General features: G+C 38.8%; 1 protein-coding gene across 24 annotated transcripts in view; it reads left to right on the top strand.

The window, feature by feature from the left end:
* LOC140476464 (gephyrin) overlaps positions 1–18,175 on the top strand; it is a 538,995-nt gene that overhangs the window by 466,340 nt on the left and 54,480 nt on the right. For all 24 annotated transcript variants that reach the window (XM_072569115.1, XM_072569120.1, XM_072569118.1 and 21 more), the window contains 2 exons: positions 2,760–2,881; positions 10,193–10,280. In XM_072569115.1, coding sequence (XP_072425216.1) covers positions 2,760–2,881; positions 10,193–10,280 — 210 coding nt within the window. The remainder of the gene's footprint in view (positions 1–2,759; positions 2,882–10,192; positions 10,281–18,175) is intronic.

The following is an 18,175-nucleotide window of genomic DNA, read 5'->3' as shown; positions in this document are numbered from 1 at the left end:
GTTTTTTTTAAGGAAGTGTGAAGTTATGAATGAATAATTTTTGAAAGCTTTTTTAAACCACTTCCTATTGTTGCTAAAGTTTCATTGATTCTGTACAGAGTATATAGAGGTTTAATGGACTTGAATGTATCACATATTGAAATGAAGAGTACAAGGAGTGAACGAAGGAACATGAAGATGGACTAAATGAAGGAGCATTACTTTGTATGGTAGTCATTTAGTTCAGTTGGCTGGTTTGTGATACAGAGTGACAACAACAATGTGAACTCATTTCCTGAGCCAGATGAAGTTATCGTGAAGGTCATGCCTTCCTGACCTCACCCCCCACCTGAGGCACAGTGACCCTCAAATTAAATCACAACCAGTCATCTCACACTAACAAGAGAGTAGTCCTATGGCACTCTGGTATGGTAACTTACCTTTAACTTGGCATGAAAAATATAAATGGTCATGGGAGGTGGGTGGAGGGAGGAAATAGCTTGATTTTATGTCTTGGATGAGGATTTTTGAACTCAGCTTTTGAACGGTTCCCTTATCCAGATTATGGCTTATGACATCTCTCAGGGGTCGTGAACCAAGAATCCTTTAAAAGCTGACTGACTCCATGAACATTGCAGAGGACTAGGACTTGTCTGGGTCTCAGCTGGAACCTGCTGCACCCTTTAGTGGGACTGGTGAAAATAGGAAAGCCCAGGAAAGGGGTTGAAAGTCTCAAAATAGGGATCTAGCTGCCACTTCGACCCTTCCACAGCATTTCTTTGACTCAATGAAAATCTCTCCCCACATCCCTAAGCTCCATCAGTATTTCCAATCGTATTTTTTAATTCATTCATGGGACATGGATGGTGCTAACTGGCCAGTTTTTATTATTCATGTTTAGCTGCCCTTGAGAAGGTGATGATAAGCTGCCTTTTTGAATCACTGCTGGCCACATGGTGTGGTTGACCCTCAATGCCCTGAAGGAGAGAATTCCATGATTTTGACCCAGCGACAGTGAAGGAATGGTGATATATTTCAAGTCAGGAATGTGTGTGGCTTGGAGGGGAACTTGAAGGTGTTGGTGTTCCCATATATCTGCTGCCCTTGTCTTTCTAGTTGAAAGTAGTTGTGGGTTTGGAAAGAGCTATCTAAGGACCTTCCCATGAATTTTGCAATATGTGGTGCCAGTAAAGTGGGCTGCTTTTTTCTAGATGATATCAAATGGCTTGAGTGTTGTTGGAGCTGCACCCATCCAGGCAACTGGGAAGTATTGACCTGTGCTTTGCAGATGGGAAGACAGGCTTTGGGGAGTCAGGAGGTGAGTCACTCACTGCAGTATTCAAAGCCTCTGACCTGCTTTTGTAGTGACTGTGTTTATGTGGTGAGTTCAGTTGAGTTTATAATCAATAGTAACCTAGGAAGCTGATTATGAGGGAATTAAGGAACAATAATACCCTTGAATGTCAAGGGATGGGTGTTAGATTGTCTCTCATAGTGTGATACAACTGTTACTTGTCATTTGTCAGCCCAAGTCTGGATATGATCCAGATCTTGTTGCATTCAAATCTGAACAGCTTCCGTATCTGAGGAGTTACGAATGGTGTTGAACATTGTGCAATCATTGGCGAACATCTCACTTCTGCCCTTATGGTGAAGTGAAGGTCATTGATGAAGTAGCCAAAGATAATTAGGTTTAGGGCACTACCTTGAGGAACTTATACAGAGAGGTCCTGGAGCTGAGATCAGTTGACATCCAATCATCTTCCTATGTGCCAGATATGACTCCAACTAGTGAAACGTTTGCTCCAATTCCTCCTAATACCCATTGATTCCAGTTTTGCTGGTTTTTTGATGTCACATTCAGACAAATATGGCCTTAATATCACTCTCATCTAATCTCTAGAATTCAGCTTTTGTCCATGTTTGAACCAAGGCTGTAAAGAGGTCAGAAGCTGAGTGACCCTGGCCAGAACTCAAACTGGGCATCGCTGAGCAGGTGCTGCTTGATAGCACTGTTGATTACACCTTCCATCATTTCACTGATGATTGAGAGCAGACTGATGGGACAGTAGTTGGCCAGGTTGGATTTGTTCTCTATTTTGGTTACAAGGCACACCTGGGCAATTTTCCACATTATCAGGCATATATCGGTGTTGTAACTGTACTTGAAGAGCCTGGCTAAGAGAGCGGCAAGTTCTGGAGCACAAATCTTCAGTCCAATTACTGAAATGTTGTCAGGGCCATAGCATTTACTGTATCTAATGCTTGCAACCATTTCTTGATATCACATGGAGTAAATTGAATTGGCTGGAGACTGATATCTGTGACACTGGGGACCACTGGAGGAATAACGTATCATTCAGCAGTTTAGAATGTTACCAAATAAATATTTAACTTGAAGAGACTTCAATTACATAATTCCGCAATGTAAGGATTCCATATCAACATCTGTTGAAACAGTAAGTTTGCCCTTTAGTGAAGTTCAGTACCAGAAGGTAGTACCATGGACAGTATCAACATACCTTGAATGACCCAGTTTTATTTCTGTATCACTGTAGGTGCACAGTCTGTAAGTCAAACTTGTAATGCAATTTTACTAATTTCTCCAAAGACACTATGGCAGGCGGAGGGTATGTGGAGAAGGAAGTAAAATTCCTTCGTCAAATATTGGCAATCAGTTCATCAAGTTGTGGAATTTTTTGATCTTTGTAGTTTATCAAATCATAACAGTGAATCAAGTACTGGATTGATATTGTAATCTCTATGGTTTGCTTCAACAGCTCCTGAATCCTGAAGACGAGCTAACACCAGGAAAGATTCGGGACAGCAATCGTTCGACCCTTCTAGCAACAATTCAGGAACATGGTTACCCAACTATCAACCTGGGAATTGTTGGAGATAAGTAAGCACTGTTATATATTTTGGTGCATGTTTTGAAAACTCGATGCACTTGTTAACCAGTACTTTTTCCTGTAAAATTCCAGGTTTTAGAGATGCTCAAGGACAGGCATTAGCTTTACTCATTTTAGTTTACTGTGTCTGTTTTTAACAAAACTTCAGCTTTTCCAGAGTTACTGTGACAGTTCAAACATTTCTTTACTGCTGAGTTTCAGTACTTTATGTAAACATGCACATTCCTTCAGCCAAACACAGATACATTTTAAAGTGACCTTCCTAGTCATTAGGTCATCACCAGACTTCATATGTTTTCTCCACATTTTACTTAATTTCATTTAAGATCATTTCAGCCAAACTAGCAGTTTCGAGGTTAATATCTCCAAATGTTACTCACCATTTGTCAGCCCGAGCCTGAACATTATGCTGCATAAGGGGATGCACTCTGCTTCACAAAGTGAAGATCAGGAGCTGAGTGACCCTGGGCAGCACCCCAAACTGAGCATCAGTGAGCAGGTCATTACTGAGCAATTCCAGCTTGACAGCATTGTCTGCGACCACTTATGTCACATTGCTGATCACTGAGAGTCAGCTGATGGAGGAGTAATTGGCCAGGTTGGATTTGGAATCAAACACTTTAAAGATGTGCTGTAGTCATCACGAGTATTTATATTTCCAAAGTTAAGTAGTCTGTTAGCCTTGGAAGAATATTGTGCTCAACAGACATGATCAATGTTGGTTAATAAATACTGAAAGGTATATCAAAGATTATACCAAAGCTAAGGTTTCTCACTTTCCAAACTTCCAGAGCCTACAAAAATGAATTGTATGTTTTGAGCACTTGGACTCCCACATTTAATTGTATATCCACTGCTGTTGCAAATGGTAGTGTTATACTTTAGTTTGTTTTTCTCTTCAATTTAATTGATTGTTTTGTGTATCTGCAGCTTAAAGCTACACGATACCATTTAAGTATTTAAGCAAGACTTGTTCTTATCTGACTGTTTCTTAGTTTATTTAACAAATGCAGTTGAGATATCTAAAATCTCCAGACTTTGTCAAGTATGTTGAAAATCGGGTCTGCTTTTGTCAACATTACCTTCCCACACATGTCCTTTAGTCTTGAAACTCAGTATGTCTTGGAGTTTGTGTATGAATAACAAAAAAGTACATAAGAGAACATTAAAGGAAGTGATTTTTGGCTTACTGTGCTAAAATGATGCTTGTACTGATCTCCAGGATAAATAACTGTTTCTCTGAAATTAAGGGGGATGTGTGACCAGTGGAGGGAGGAAACTCTTACTAAGGATAGGTTGAGTATGTTCAGTCATTACTATCCCTGGCTTGAATTTGAATGTAGGATTCCAGCCATTAAATTAAACAGGTAATACATTAACAGTGTGCTTTTTCATCCTAAAATCTCAGTGAATTCATCAGTTTTAAAATTGTCTCTTGCTTCAGCCAAATTGATCTGGGATTAAAAATTGAAAAAGTTCCAGCAATAAACAGTATTGGTTCTTTTTCTGTGTTAATTGTTGCATTAATTATAATCGTAATTTTGCTTCAAGATAACTCAAGGTCATGGCAGTTTTTGTTTCTTTTGAATTAATATTCATAGCCAGGAAAAGATTGAACATGTTGAGCTGTAATTTCACTATAATTCAGTGAACATTGCATGCTGTGCCATACATCATTCATTTGCTGCTGTGGCTGCTTCAATTCAAAATGATTAATTGATGCACTTTTTATTTCTTGAAATTCTGTCCTCCGGGGCTACAAAATTAATCTCTCTCAAAATGTAAAATGAACAAATATATAAAGTTTGTCTTTTAAATAATTTGCTGCTTTTGTAAATCAGAGACATAAATCAAGTCACTGAAAGTTCATGGGGACAAAGGAATAAAATGATCTGTCAATATCTGCGCTGCGAAACAGGAGCACAGACCTGTAGGGCTGATTACCCTTTCTCTGCACTGTAAAAATTTACTTAATTTAAAGCCTTAATTTTATCTCTTTGCGTTCAGAGAAATCTTAATTTCCCAAATGTTTCCTCACTCAGGAGGTGAGTCTTCTCTCAATCCAAAAGAATCACCATCTAACACACTGTCTCTCTACATCATTTGTTTCTTGTTTTTATCAAGCTTATGAGTTACAGACACTGCTCCTCTGAACTTTATTGTCTTTTTATTCCTAAACTTCAAGTATTCCACCCTATGCATCTTTATTCTTCCCTGCATTTTCACTGAACAAGGTTTGTTGCATCAGCTATTTTCCCACAACCTTAAACTCCTTTTACTTCTCCAGATATTGTGCTCTAAAACCTAAGCTTGGCTTTATCTGACTTCTGCTACATGAAGTCAGACACAATGTGGCATGTTGTGTCATCTTTCACTCTTTCCAACCTTAAAAAGGCCCTGCATTTTCATCATTAGCTTGTGAAGGCCAGAACTTGTGTAGTCTCAGGATATGGGATTATTTTCTGAAGTTCATAATTGCCAAATTTTAAGTCTGGTTGTGCCACTGAGACAATGCCTTCTAAATTTTACCTTTGAGCTGTTCAGCAGGTCTTTGTTTCAATGCCGGCCTTTTACCACTAGGTAGTCTCTCTCCTAAATTTTACCCATTCTTCTCATTGATTATTTCCTGTCTCTGGTTGTTCGCTGGTTGATGGCATCTCTTCTGGCTTTGGCAGGTGGCTCTGCATGGTGAATTGTCTGCCACTAACTTTCTTCTTCACGAGTTAACTGCCAGAAGTCAGGTCTGACCCACAAAACACAGCCTCCACCATGGATAGAGTAAGGAAGGAGATCCTGAATTCACCCTAGCCGAACAGGGATCGAGCTCCATACTCTTGCCAATAATCTGATCTACATTAGCTATCCAGGAATTGAACTGATCAACTTTCTCCAAATACTCCCAAGTTGTTGTGCATGGAGCATGGTCTATGGATGGTGATGGTCGAGGCCTGTTGTCTTTACAGAGATTTCAGTGTAACCTGTCAGTTTTTAAGAACATTTTTAATTGATCATCTATACATTTACAATAATAGGCAGAGTGAAACTAAGTATTATTTAAAACTTCACTTATTTTATACATTTCGAGTTTTAGAGTCATAAAGCGGTACAGCATGGAAACAGACCCTTCAGACCAATTCATCCATGCCGACCAGATATCCTAAATAGACCTAGTCCCATTTGCCAGCATTTGGCATATATCCCTCTAAACCCTTCCTATTCATGTACCCATCCAGATGCCTTTTAAGTATTATAATTGTATTAGCCTCCACCATTTCCTCTGGCAGCTCATTCCATACACACCACCCTGTACATGAAAAAGTTAACCATTAGGTTCCTTTTAATTTTTTCCCCTCTTACCTTAAACCAATGTCCGCTAGTTTTGGATTCCCCTGGGAAAATACCTTGTCTATTTACCTTATCTATGTCCCTTGTGATTTTATAAACCTGTATAAGGTCACCCCTTAGCCTCCAATGCCCCAGGGAAAATAGCCACAGCCTATTCAACCTCTCCCTACAGTTCACACCCTCCAACCCTGGCAACATCCTTGTAAATCTGTTAATTCCCAGTCCTCAGTGCTAACAAAAGGTCAAGTTAAGCAGCTTTCTTCATTCCCTTTTTACTATATTACACTGTGTTATAAGTCACATATCTTAGTGTTGGACGTGAAGTTAGGAATAAATGGAAAGCAAAGGGCTAAGTTCCTTTGACATCTCCCTCCTGCACCCACCACCTTTAATTCTTCAATTATCTTTACTCTATCCCCCATACTCTCATCCTCGCACCTTCTCATTTCCACTAAATGTTTCCACACTTCTTGCCTCATTATCTTTCCTTTCTCTCCCTTTTTGTCAACACATCATTTGTTCTTGAAACTCAATGTACAACACTGCAGGACTCTGAAGGAACGGAGATTGTGGAAACCACTGTGTTGTCCTGCATAAGAATACCTAAAAGATGGTCATGGGAAGTGTATAAATCTATTTATAAAACACTTCAAATTCAATAGCAAGTATATACAGAGGATCTCAGAGATTTAAAAGAAATAAACATATTAAAATTGGTTTATTTATTTTTTGTTTCTCATTTATCTCTCCTTCTTAATCCATTTTATTTCATGTTCTGTTCTCCTTTATGTTCTATATTTGACTTTGAATTTACTCTTCATAATTTACACTTCCTGGTTCAGACTCTGCTGCTAATAGGTTAAGGAGAGGCTCAGTTGTTTGGCTTGCTCATAGAAGTCTCAAGAGGGCACTGCATTTTTGCGATAGCTGGCTGACATAGACTCTCTAAGGGCTTTTACACTGAAGTCAGCAGGCAAGTGTAAGTGTTACAAACCTCATTTACTGCTGACTGCTACACATGTCCTTTGTGTTTTCAGTTTGCAGTCTGCAGCAGAAAATGTACATGTCTGGATAATATTTAACCTTAAACTTGAAATGAGAAATTGGGCTCTTTGATTTATTTTAAAGTCGGCTTTCTCAAATATGAAGCTTACAAAGTACTGAGGAAAGTAATCACATTGTTCATAGTTATAATTATTTATTGTTGTGTGGAAGTTGCCAGTCTAAGCAATAAAATGCAAACTCTGATGTAAGTTTAATTCAACAATAAATATTTCACATATGTAGGTTTGAGGAAATCAGTTATTCAAAATTAGATACAGTGTCGTTAGTCACACACTATATTCTGATTATTTGTCTGATGTACTCCATTAGAACACTCGGTTTAAGAGTGCTGGCATACTAAAATCTGTGTTGTCTGCCCTGTCCTGGAGCAGTCAAAGAGTATGATGCTGGAAAAGCACAGCCAGTCAGGCAACATCCGCGGAGCAGGAGAGTCAACGTTTCGGTGAAGACCTTATGCTTGAAATGTTGATTCTCCTGCACTACGGACGCTGCGTGACCAGCTGTGCTTTTCCAGCACCATGCTTTTCGACTCTGATCTCCAGCATCTGCAGTCCTCACTTTCTCCTTGTCCTGGAGTAGGTGTCCTCTTTAAGATCCAGAACTCTTTCAGCAATAGAAGAACAAAAGCTATATCCATATTTCCCATTGATATGGTTTTAGCTAACTATAAGAAGCTTAAAATAACAGCATCCCTCAAGCTGCATGTAGGAAAGTCACCAGTTGTAAACTGTGAAATTTTTCAGTTGGCAAAGCAGGTTGGTTTCAAGTCAAGCTGTTCTACCAACTGCCAGTCTAATTGGTTGTTTAGTGCAAGGTGACTGTGTTGATCTGCAGTGAGTATTAGCAACTCGCACAGCTTGAACCGTTTCACACGTTCCTTCACAATGTGCTGAGTGGTGTTAGAAAAATCAGAAAACCGTCTTTTATTCTAGAACTTCTCCTCTCAGTGGGAATCCACTTGTACAGTATCTAGGTTTGAATAAGCAATCTTCCTAATAGCAGCGCGCACTCTGGTTCTTGTGGGGATGCAACTATGGTGGTTAATGTCGAGGTACTGTTGCTTTTAGGGTATGTGTCTCATCAGAACATTCATAGTGCACACATATTTTAGCTTTGTTGGCTTTCTGTCTGCTCATGTTCAAGACTTTTTATGTCTTTGTGATTAACAGGGAATAGATTTTATATGAAAATGACACATTTATGTTTCAGTTATTGCTTAAGCAGAATAAATAGTTCAATAGAGCAATAGTTGTCTATTCTTGCCCTTTGCTATTGTTAGTTTTTCTCCCCTTTACTACTATGAGTACCTGCCATAAAAAGTTTACAGGGTATTACTGTTGGTTTTAAATCTGAACCTTATCACTAATATATCTCTGCAAATTAATTTGATTTGTTTCAGATTATACAATGTTTTTAATAGGGCAGTGAATCAATATCCCATGAAAGCTTATTATTTATGTGTCAGATTTAAATTTGTTCACCGTGAGGCAATCCTGCACAAGCAAATATATTTAGGTGAATTGTGTAGGGAGCAGGACTGAATTCAGAGTTAAAGTCTACTATGTAAATGAATCTATGAATTTTTATTTTGCAAAGATAAAGCTGTCAGAAACCGGCTTTCTATGCTTTAACAAAAGCCAAAATCAAGTTATTCAAATGACAAATTGAAGCCTTTCAATCATTCCCATTATTCATTGTTTTTGTTTTCTTCTGATATGCCTTCACAATTTCTGAAAGTTGGAGTTGAAAGTTGAAGAAAAATTGTGTGTTAATGAAAACATCTTATAGTTGTTGTGTATTTACACCCTGTTCTAAATTGCAAACAGTAACAGATGCAGAATAAACTCACATTTCACCAGGTGGCAGTAGATTCCAGTTCATTAACTCTTGAGACAGTCTTTGCATCTTGCAACATTAGTAGTAAGACAAGAACATTAAACGTTCACCTTTCAATGTATTTTTCAATAAAACCAGTTCCTGCCAATATGTGATCATATTGTCGTTCACACTTGTAATAATTAGTTATGAAATCAAATATTAACTATGTTTGATCTTGATCTCATCATGAACTAAAGGGCTTATGAAGTAATAAATAAGTGTCAGCATAATTGTTAGCAAGTTCTGTATTAGCATTATTAACATAACCTGGTCACTAAGAAACCTTATCCCCATATCTGTGGATTGTATAATGAAATATATGTGTACCTTTGCAATACCAATAAGAAAACTAAAGATGTAGTGCTTTGAAGATTTCACTTGACCCAAATTACTCTCAAACTTCAGTAATACAAAAAAAATTACAGCTTTCCTTTTAAAGGAAATTTTTGAAGTTGATTCAAAGTAATGTTGAAGAATTTATATTTTGTTAAAAGGTGCCAGTTTTCCTCATCCACTTGGCAGCCTCAGCTGCTGTTTCTCTGATAGTTATCTTCAACAGGATCAATTTAAGTATAGGCAGATTAATCTAACAAACAAGTATGTTATTTTATATAACATTAATAGTTGAACCTCAAATTCCTAAATACTTGAGCAGGTTATTTGCAACTGAGGCTGAAGAAAAACAAATGCTGGTAACATAAGAGGGGAGGGGGAAAGGAGAGTTTCAGGTGGAAGAACTGAGCTCCTCGTCTAGCGGTCTAGGAAAATTTTGTATCCCTAGTTTAGCCAGGTTTGGCGATAAAGCCAAGATCATAGAGAGTGTTGCTGCTCATCCCACAGAGAATGATATTAGTTTTGTCAGCATTAACCGAGAATTATAGCTGTTCCAATGTCCTCTCCTATTGGATACGATGAAGATGCAATCTTTGCTGTCTTCAGCAACAATTGTTCAAGTTTACTTTTTCATCATTTTTTCAATTAGTACTTAATAAATATCTTTCTTTCATTTGTAGCCCTGATGACCTGCTGAATGCTCTCAATGAAGGGATAAGTCGTGCTGATATCATCATTACTTCAGGGGGTGTATCCATGGGAGAAAAGGTAACCACGTTGCAGTACGTCTAAATGTCTATTAAAGTGTCACTTAAGTTTAAAGTTATGTGAATTGAATTTGATATTTGTAGAATGATCAGCGTATGGAGGAATAATCTTGGTTCCTTTTAAAGCAGTAGAAGCGGAATGCTCCTACTTTGAGGCCCTTTAATTAGACCATTTGCATTGACGAAACACACATTATAACGCAGCGATCTGTACCAGGAAATATGAATTCAGAAAAAGAATGAAAGAGAAGTTTAAAGAACCAGTAAAGAGGAAATAAATGAAAGTAATATTTAAAATATCATTAATGGGATGTGGGCATTGCTGACAAAGCTAACATTTGTTGGTTATCCCTAATTGCCTTTGAGAAGGTGGTGGTGCACATTCTTAAACTGATGCAATCCATGTTACAGTGCATGCTCCACCTAGTAATGGTGTAAGAGAGGGAGTCCCTCAACCAACATCACCAGAGTAGTTTATCTTCGTATTTTTAATTGCAGTTTGTGAGTCCTTGTCGTGCACAACTTGGTTTCTGCATTTCACATGGTGCCGAGAGTGGATGCCCATCATGTGAACTGCATTGTCTTGAATGTTGTCAAGCATCTTGAATGTTCTTGGAGTGCGCTAATTTAGACAAGTGAAGAGTATTTCGTGACACTGCAGACTCGTGCCATAGAGTTGGTGGACCAGTAATGGAGAAGAGTTACTCATTGCAATATTTGACCTTCTATTTACATTACTGGTCCAGTTGAATTTCTGGTCAATGATAATCCCCAGAATGTTACTGATTGGAAATGTATAGAGGTGGTTACAATCTTGTTGGAAGTGATCATTATTAGTACTGGGAATGTTACTTTCTAAGCATGAATACCCAGCTTTTGCTGCACATGGGCACAGACAGCTTTATTATCTAAGCATTTTCACTGTACAATCATCAGTGAACGTCCCCACTTCTAACCTTATGAAGGAGAGAACGTCATTAGTAAAGCAGCTAGAGATATTTAAACTACTTAGGACACTACCCCAAGGAATGCCTGCTCCATTGACTTCAACTGAAATGATCAGCTACCATCACAGTAACTGTATTCCATTGTGTTATGTATGACTGCAGCCAATGGAAACTTTTCTCCTTGATTCCATCAACTTCAGTTTTACAAAGACTCCTTCGTTTGACTGTCAAATCAAACAATACTTTGTGAAGAACATTCACTCACACTTCATGTCATCTCATGAATTTGGCACTTTTAATTCATGTTTATGCCAGAAGTGTAATGAAATTTAGAGGCACAAGCTCTGGTAGAACCCAAAAGATGCAACAGTGAGCATGTGAATATGTAAATAAGTTTGATAGCATAGTCATTGACATCATCCATTGTTTCTCTGATGATTGAGGGTAGACTGATGGGGCATTAATTGGCAACATTGATTTTGTCCTGTTTTTCACAGAAAGGACACAGCTGGAGAATTTTCAACTTTGGAGAAAATGAGGACTGCAGATGCTGGAGATTAGATACTGAAAATTGCCAAGAGTGTGGTGCTGGAAAAGCACAGCCAGTCAGACAGCATCCAAGGAGCAGGAGAGGAGCATTCAAGGAGTATCTTTCCTGATGAAGAGGTTATGCTCGAAACGTCGATTCTCCTGCTCCTCAGATGCTGTCTGGCCTGCTGTGCTTTTCCAGCACCACACTCTCGGCAATTTTCAACTTTGTCAGGTAGATGTAGTTGTTGTACAATCCCCTTAGAGACATAGTGGGTTCTGGAGAAGCTGCCATCAAAACTAAAGCCAAAAGTTATCAGGGCGCATAAATCTTTGCGGTATCCAATGTGCTCAGCTGTTTTTAATATCAAAGTTGGAATCATGTTGTTTGGACTGAATTCTATAACAAAGGAAACCTCAAAGGCTGAGCAGTGTGGATAATCTACTAGGCCTCTCCATAAAGATGATTGTGAATGCTTCAGCCTTGTCTTTTGTACTTGTAAGCAAGATTTCCTCATTGTTGAGGATGAAGATGTTCATGAAACTTCCTCCTTCAGTTAGTTAAGTTTCTACTACTGTTCATGATCACATGGCAGGGCTGCAAACGTATAATCTGATTTGTTGGTTGCATGTTTGCTTCTTTCTGTCTTTAACAAGCTGCTTCCTCTATTTCCTGTTATTATAGACCTGTGTTGTATCTTCTGAAGCAGGGTGTACCTCATTGCTCCACTTAACATCTCAGGAAGCCATTGAATGAAGAACCAAACTAGAACTCCTGTTATTGGTTCTTCCCATCCGACAAAAGTATTGTATTATCAGTAACATACCTGCCGTAACAGGGCTTTTTTGGCTTTGTGGGTGAAAATAGTTATTTCAGATGCAAATCTGTGCAGTCAGAATGATTTTCAGATTGCAATGGTTTAAAGTACATTTGTTTTTCCTGAATTATTGTCACATTCAGTACAAATCCCCTTCCAAATGTTATAGTCTAACAAACTGATCCATGGGTGGCATTCAACAATGGTGAGACTTTTAACAGCTTTGAAGAATACAACGTGACTGAATATAATGCATTCCCTTTGCCTCTTATGACAAGCAGCTGTCTTTTCACATCCATCCAATTCTTGTGTCTGGAGATAAACTGTGCGAAAACATTACTCTTCTTCTTAGTCATACCTGTCAACCCATCATTAGTACAATGAACATTTGTGTCACATTTATATATTTATGACCACTACTTGTATATTGTTCCTGCCTCGGGTTTAAGTAGATCAAGACAGTTTTGTTGTCTGAAATTATCAGCACCTTCTCATATATTTACAGTATAAAATTTATAAGACTTATTCTCGTTATTGAGTGGGAAAGGTTATTTATCTCCATACACTGGCCTATTTTTCTTCAGTATGAATGTTCTGGAAAATCTTTCCTTGATAATTTAATCTTCTTCAGGCACTTGCTGCAGATCAGAACATAATCAAATTAAAATATTGTATAAAACAATAATTTAAATCTTGATCAAAAAAATCTACTTATAGTGTTCGTAATAATGTACCTGATATCAGTCAGAATTTTGTGTGACTTTTAAAATTCTACTTGCAAATGTTCATATTGTAAAACAAACTGCTGAAAAAAACTTAGCTGTCCCTACAACAAGTTTAGTTGGTTACTGGTATCCCACCTTTTCCAGATTGTCTGCCCTTTCATACTGGGTGGCATGGTGGCTCAGTGGCTAGCACTACTGCCTCACGGTGCCAGGGACCCAGATTCAATTCCAGCCTTGGGTGACTGTCTGTGTGGAGTTTGTACATTCTCCCTGTGTCTGCATGGTTTCTTCCCACAAGCCAAAGATGCGCAAGTTAGGTGGATTAGCCACGAGATATGCAGGATTTCAGGGAGGATGGGGGGGGGTGGATCTGCATGAGATGCCCTTCATAGAGATTTGATGGGCCTAATGACCTGCTTCCATATTGTAGGGATTCAATGAAGTTCCATTTCTATAGTATTGCCTATGTAAAGAATGTAATGGCACAGAATACTGACATTTGTATACTAAGAGACAGGAGGAAATGAACTGGGATGAGGCTAACCAAAATGAAGGCACTTCTACAAACACAAAGAATGATAGCGAGATGAAGCTATTGCTGTTTTGGGATAATGTTTAGCTGAATGAAACCTCTGAACTCTGCTCAGTGAATAGTGGATACCATTGTTCTGATGGGCCCACTTCTCTTTCTTGAGGAAATTAGATCTGAAATATTGTAACTGAACATCTTTAGATTGTGAGAGTCAGCAACTGAAATAGTGAGGACTCAAATTTCTATCAAATTGTACTAAGGGACCATGCCAGTGTTTCTAGCCTCAATTTGGGTGAAGTTACTTGTGAACCTGAAACCAGATATGTTTTCCTGACAACACATCCATCAGCATAAGGTGACAAGTGCGTAATGTTGGAACATGGACAATCATACCATTCGATTCAGTCAACAATTAAGGAGCTTTTGAGTGAATGCCTAAGAAATAGAATCATTTCCATGACAATAGCATCTTAACACCCACGTCTTAAGAGTTAAACACGATTTGTCAAATGTTTGGTTCAATTAATGAATACTGTTATTAAAGAGAAAGCTTTAACCTTTGAGTCATCCAATCTATCTCAGCACAATTTCTTGGCTGAACATCAAAAATTGTAACATTCGTATTAATCTACATCATTGTCACAAAGGTTAATCCGTTTACATTCATGATCTGTCCATATAAATAACCTTCCTAAACCTGAAGGAATGGAAAATACCAATCAGGTATTATCTGAACAGTATGTGGAGGATGCAATTATGCAGTTGGCTTGTCTCTCTCTCTCTCTGGTACCTATTTCTAGATTGAGAACGATGCATAATTGGAAAACTAAGCAATGGAAACATTATGAAACACTAGGAAAGACTTGCATACAGTGAGTGGTTCAGAATTGAATACACTGACTTAGTGTGTGGGGAGAGAGGTTCAATCAATCCACTTAAGAGGGAATTGGATCATTATCAGAAAAGAGAAAGTGTTGTGCTACCATAAATTGGGTAAATGACTGTTTCAGAGAGCTGACACAAACAGGCTGGGCCGAATGGCCTCCTTCCATGCTAATTCAGGTTCCGTACTCTGCTGTTCCAGTTGGGGTATTGCAATCTAGAGAGCCAGGTAATGTTCTGGAGACCTGGTTTCAAATCCCACCATGGTGAAATTTGAATTCAATAAATATCTGGAATTAAGAGTCTAATGATGACTATGAAATCATTGTCAATTGTCATAAAGCCCCCATCTGATTCAGTAATATCCTTGAAGAAAGATCACCCTCATCCATACCTGTGACTGTGAACTCCACACCGGGCAATTAGGGAAGGATAATAAATGCTGGTCCAACCAATGTCACCCATATCCTACAATCAAATGAAAAAAATCTTTCTTCAACTTAAAAAGTAGCCAGCGTATTGTTCAAATTATATAATAAATATAACTAAATAAACAAATATCTTCCTTCATCTGCTACGAGTAGCAGTATGTGCAAGTGATGTCATGATATTACTGCCATGCCATGTAAAAGGTATCACCAGGAAAATCACAAAGCTAAGATGGATTGCAATACCATCAATGCTTACCTCTTTCTGATTTGAGGAGACTTTTCGTCAGTTGAAGAACCAAAACAGACGTGACCAGTTAGATGACCCAACTTTCATTATTTGAATGCAGATTTTCCCTTGAAACAATTTAACAGCAGCTCCAATAAATGAACTTGGAATCATATGATCCAGAAGCTGCAGCCTGGTTTTGCAGGAAAGTGTGATTAGCAGGATTAGTAACAAATTACCGTAATCTGTGTCCTGGAATGTACATAGTTGCTTGCGATACTGTCAATCAGTTCAGAGTGATAGAATAACAAAGACAGACCAGAACTTTAACAGGCTAAAATAAATCATGTAATCTATAATCGAATAGAACTAAATGAAATTTAACAAATATCTGTTTGCAAACTGTAACACAGAAATCTGATTAGCATTACCGTGAGGGATTGATTACCATTTTTTTATGTGGGTGTCACTAGCATTTACTGTCCAATTAGAAGTCCATTAGAGGTTGTGGTAACCCATCCTCTTGAACCACTGTACTCCAGGTGTTTAAACATACCCATGGTGTTGAATTTTGATCCTATAAACAGTGAAGGAGTGGTTTAATAGTTTCAAATCAGGATGATGATTTTCCTCTTAAACTGCAATGCATACAGGCCCAACTACTCAAGCAATACTGATAAGAAACCCCCTTTTCACCCAGAATCAACCAAGTGAACCCTTCTCTGAACTGCCTTCAATACTAATATATCTTTCTGTTGATCAGGGGACAAATTTGTCACAGAATTCCAGGTGTGAGTGCTTCAAACAAATGGCAAATTGTAAAAGTCAAAAATGTAGCTTTGTCAGGTGGGGAGGATGGGATATCACACAAGAGGTTAGTCCAGTAACATTACAAAGGTTTGGCCACAGTCAGCCAGGCACTTAATCTACTCAAATCCAGGGATTCATGTTCTTTCATTCCAGTAGTTAGTCCACAGTCATTTCTGGACACTGTGCAATCAGTTAAGGATTATTGGTAGGCCAGTCACAGCACTGTTGAGACATCAGTCCAGTGAATAGACAATAGTGATACACCTCAGGGGAACAGCCGACTGGAAATCAAGTTATTATTGGAATCATCACAAAAGTTAAATATTTTACTGAAGTATGCGAAATTCCCCAATTTATCTGACTTTAGATTCAGGGTGACAGATAGCACACACGTGTTGCTATTATTCCTTACAAAAGAAATGGTTGCAGGCATTGGATACTGTAGGAGCTATAGGTCCTGACAACTTTCCAGTAATAGTACTGAAGATTTCTGCTCCAGAATTTGCCACTCCCTTAGCCAAGCTCTTCCTGTACACTTACAACACTAGTTAGAGTTACCGCCTCATGAGTCTACTCTTTAGCAGCAGGAGAAAGTGAGGACTGCAGATGCTGGAGATCAGAGTCAAAAAGTGTGGTGCTGGAAAAGCACAGCCAGTCAGGTGTATCCTTATGCTCGAAACATACTTGGACCTCCTCCTCACTGCTGATGAAGAGCTTATGCTCAAAATGTCAACTCTCCTACTCCTCAGATGCTGCCTGACTGGCTGTGCTTTTCAGCACCACACTTTTTTTTTAAACTCTTGATCATCAATAAGGTGATGGACGGTGTCATCAACAGTGCTATCAAGCAGCACCTGCTCAGCAATAACCCGCTCAATGATGCTCAGTTTGGATTCTGTCAAGGTCATTCATCTCTTGACCTCATTACAGCCTTGGTTCAAATATGGACAAAAGAGCTGAATTCCAGAGGTGTGCTGAAGGTGACAGCCTTGACATCAAGGCCATATTTGACCGAATGTGCCATCAAGGAGCACTAGCAAAACTGGTATGAATGGATATCATCCAGCAAACTCACTGCCGGTTGAGTCATAACCGTGTCTAAAGGAAGATAGTTATGATTGTTGGTGGTCAGTCATCTCAGTTTCAGGATATTTCTGCAGACGTTCCTCAGTGTAGTGTCCTAGACCCAAATATCTTCAGCTGTTTCATCAATAACCATCCTTCCATTATAAGATCAGAGGTGGGGATGTTTGTCAATGATTACACAATGTTCAGCACCATTCATGATCCTCAGATACTGAAGCAGTCCATGTTCACATACAACATAATCTAGACAATATCCAGGCTCCAGAAGACAAGTGCCAAGTCACATTCACACCACACCAGTGCAAGGAAATGACCATTTCCAATAAGAGACAATCTAACCACCAACATATAATATTTTGGTGAAGTTACCTTCACTGAATCTCCCACTATCAACATCCTTGGAGTTACCATTGACCAGAAACTGAACTGAGCTCACACATAAATGTAGTGACTACAAGAGCAGGTCAGAAGCTATGAATACTGTGATGAGTAACTCACCTCCTGACTCCCCAAAGCCTGTCCAGTGCCTATAAGGCACAGGTCAGGAGTGTAATAGATTATTCCCCACTTGCCTTGATGGGTGCAGCTTCAACAGCATTCAAGATATTTGACACAATCCAGGACAAAGCTGGATTGGCACCATATCCACAAGTATCCACTCCCTCCACTACGGACACTTAGCCACAATGCATACTATCTACAAGATGCACTGCAGAAAGATCCTTAGACAGTATTTTCCAAACCATGACCACTTCATCTAGAAGGACAAGGGCTACACATACATCAGAGCCCATCACCTGCAAGTTCCTCTCCAAGCCACGTGGAAATATATTACCATTCCTTTAAGTCGCTGGGTCAAAATCCTGGAATTCCCTCCCTCCAGGCACTGTGGGTCTAGCTACAGCACGTGG

The sequence above is a fragment of the Chiloscyllium punctatum genome, chromosome 4, assembly GCF_047496795.1.
Source record: "Chiloscyllium punctatum isolate Juve2018m chromosome 4, sChiPun1.3, whole genome shotgun sequence".
Taxonomy (NCBI): Eukaryota; Metazoa; Chordata; class Chondrichthyes; order Orectolobiformes; family Hemiscylliidae; genus Chiloscyllium; species Chiloscyllium punctatum.
Note: the sequence above shows the minus strand (reverse complement) of the source record. Positions and strands in the feature narration are given on the sequence as shown.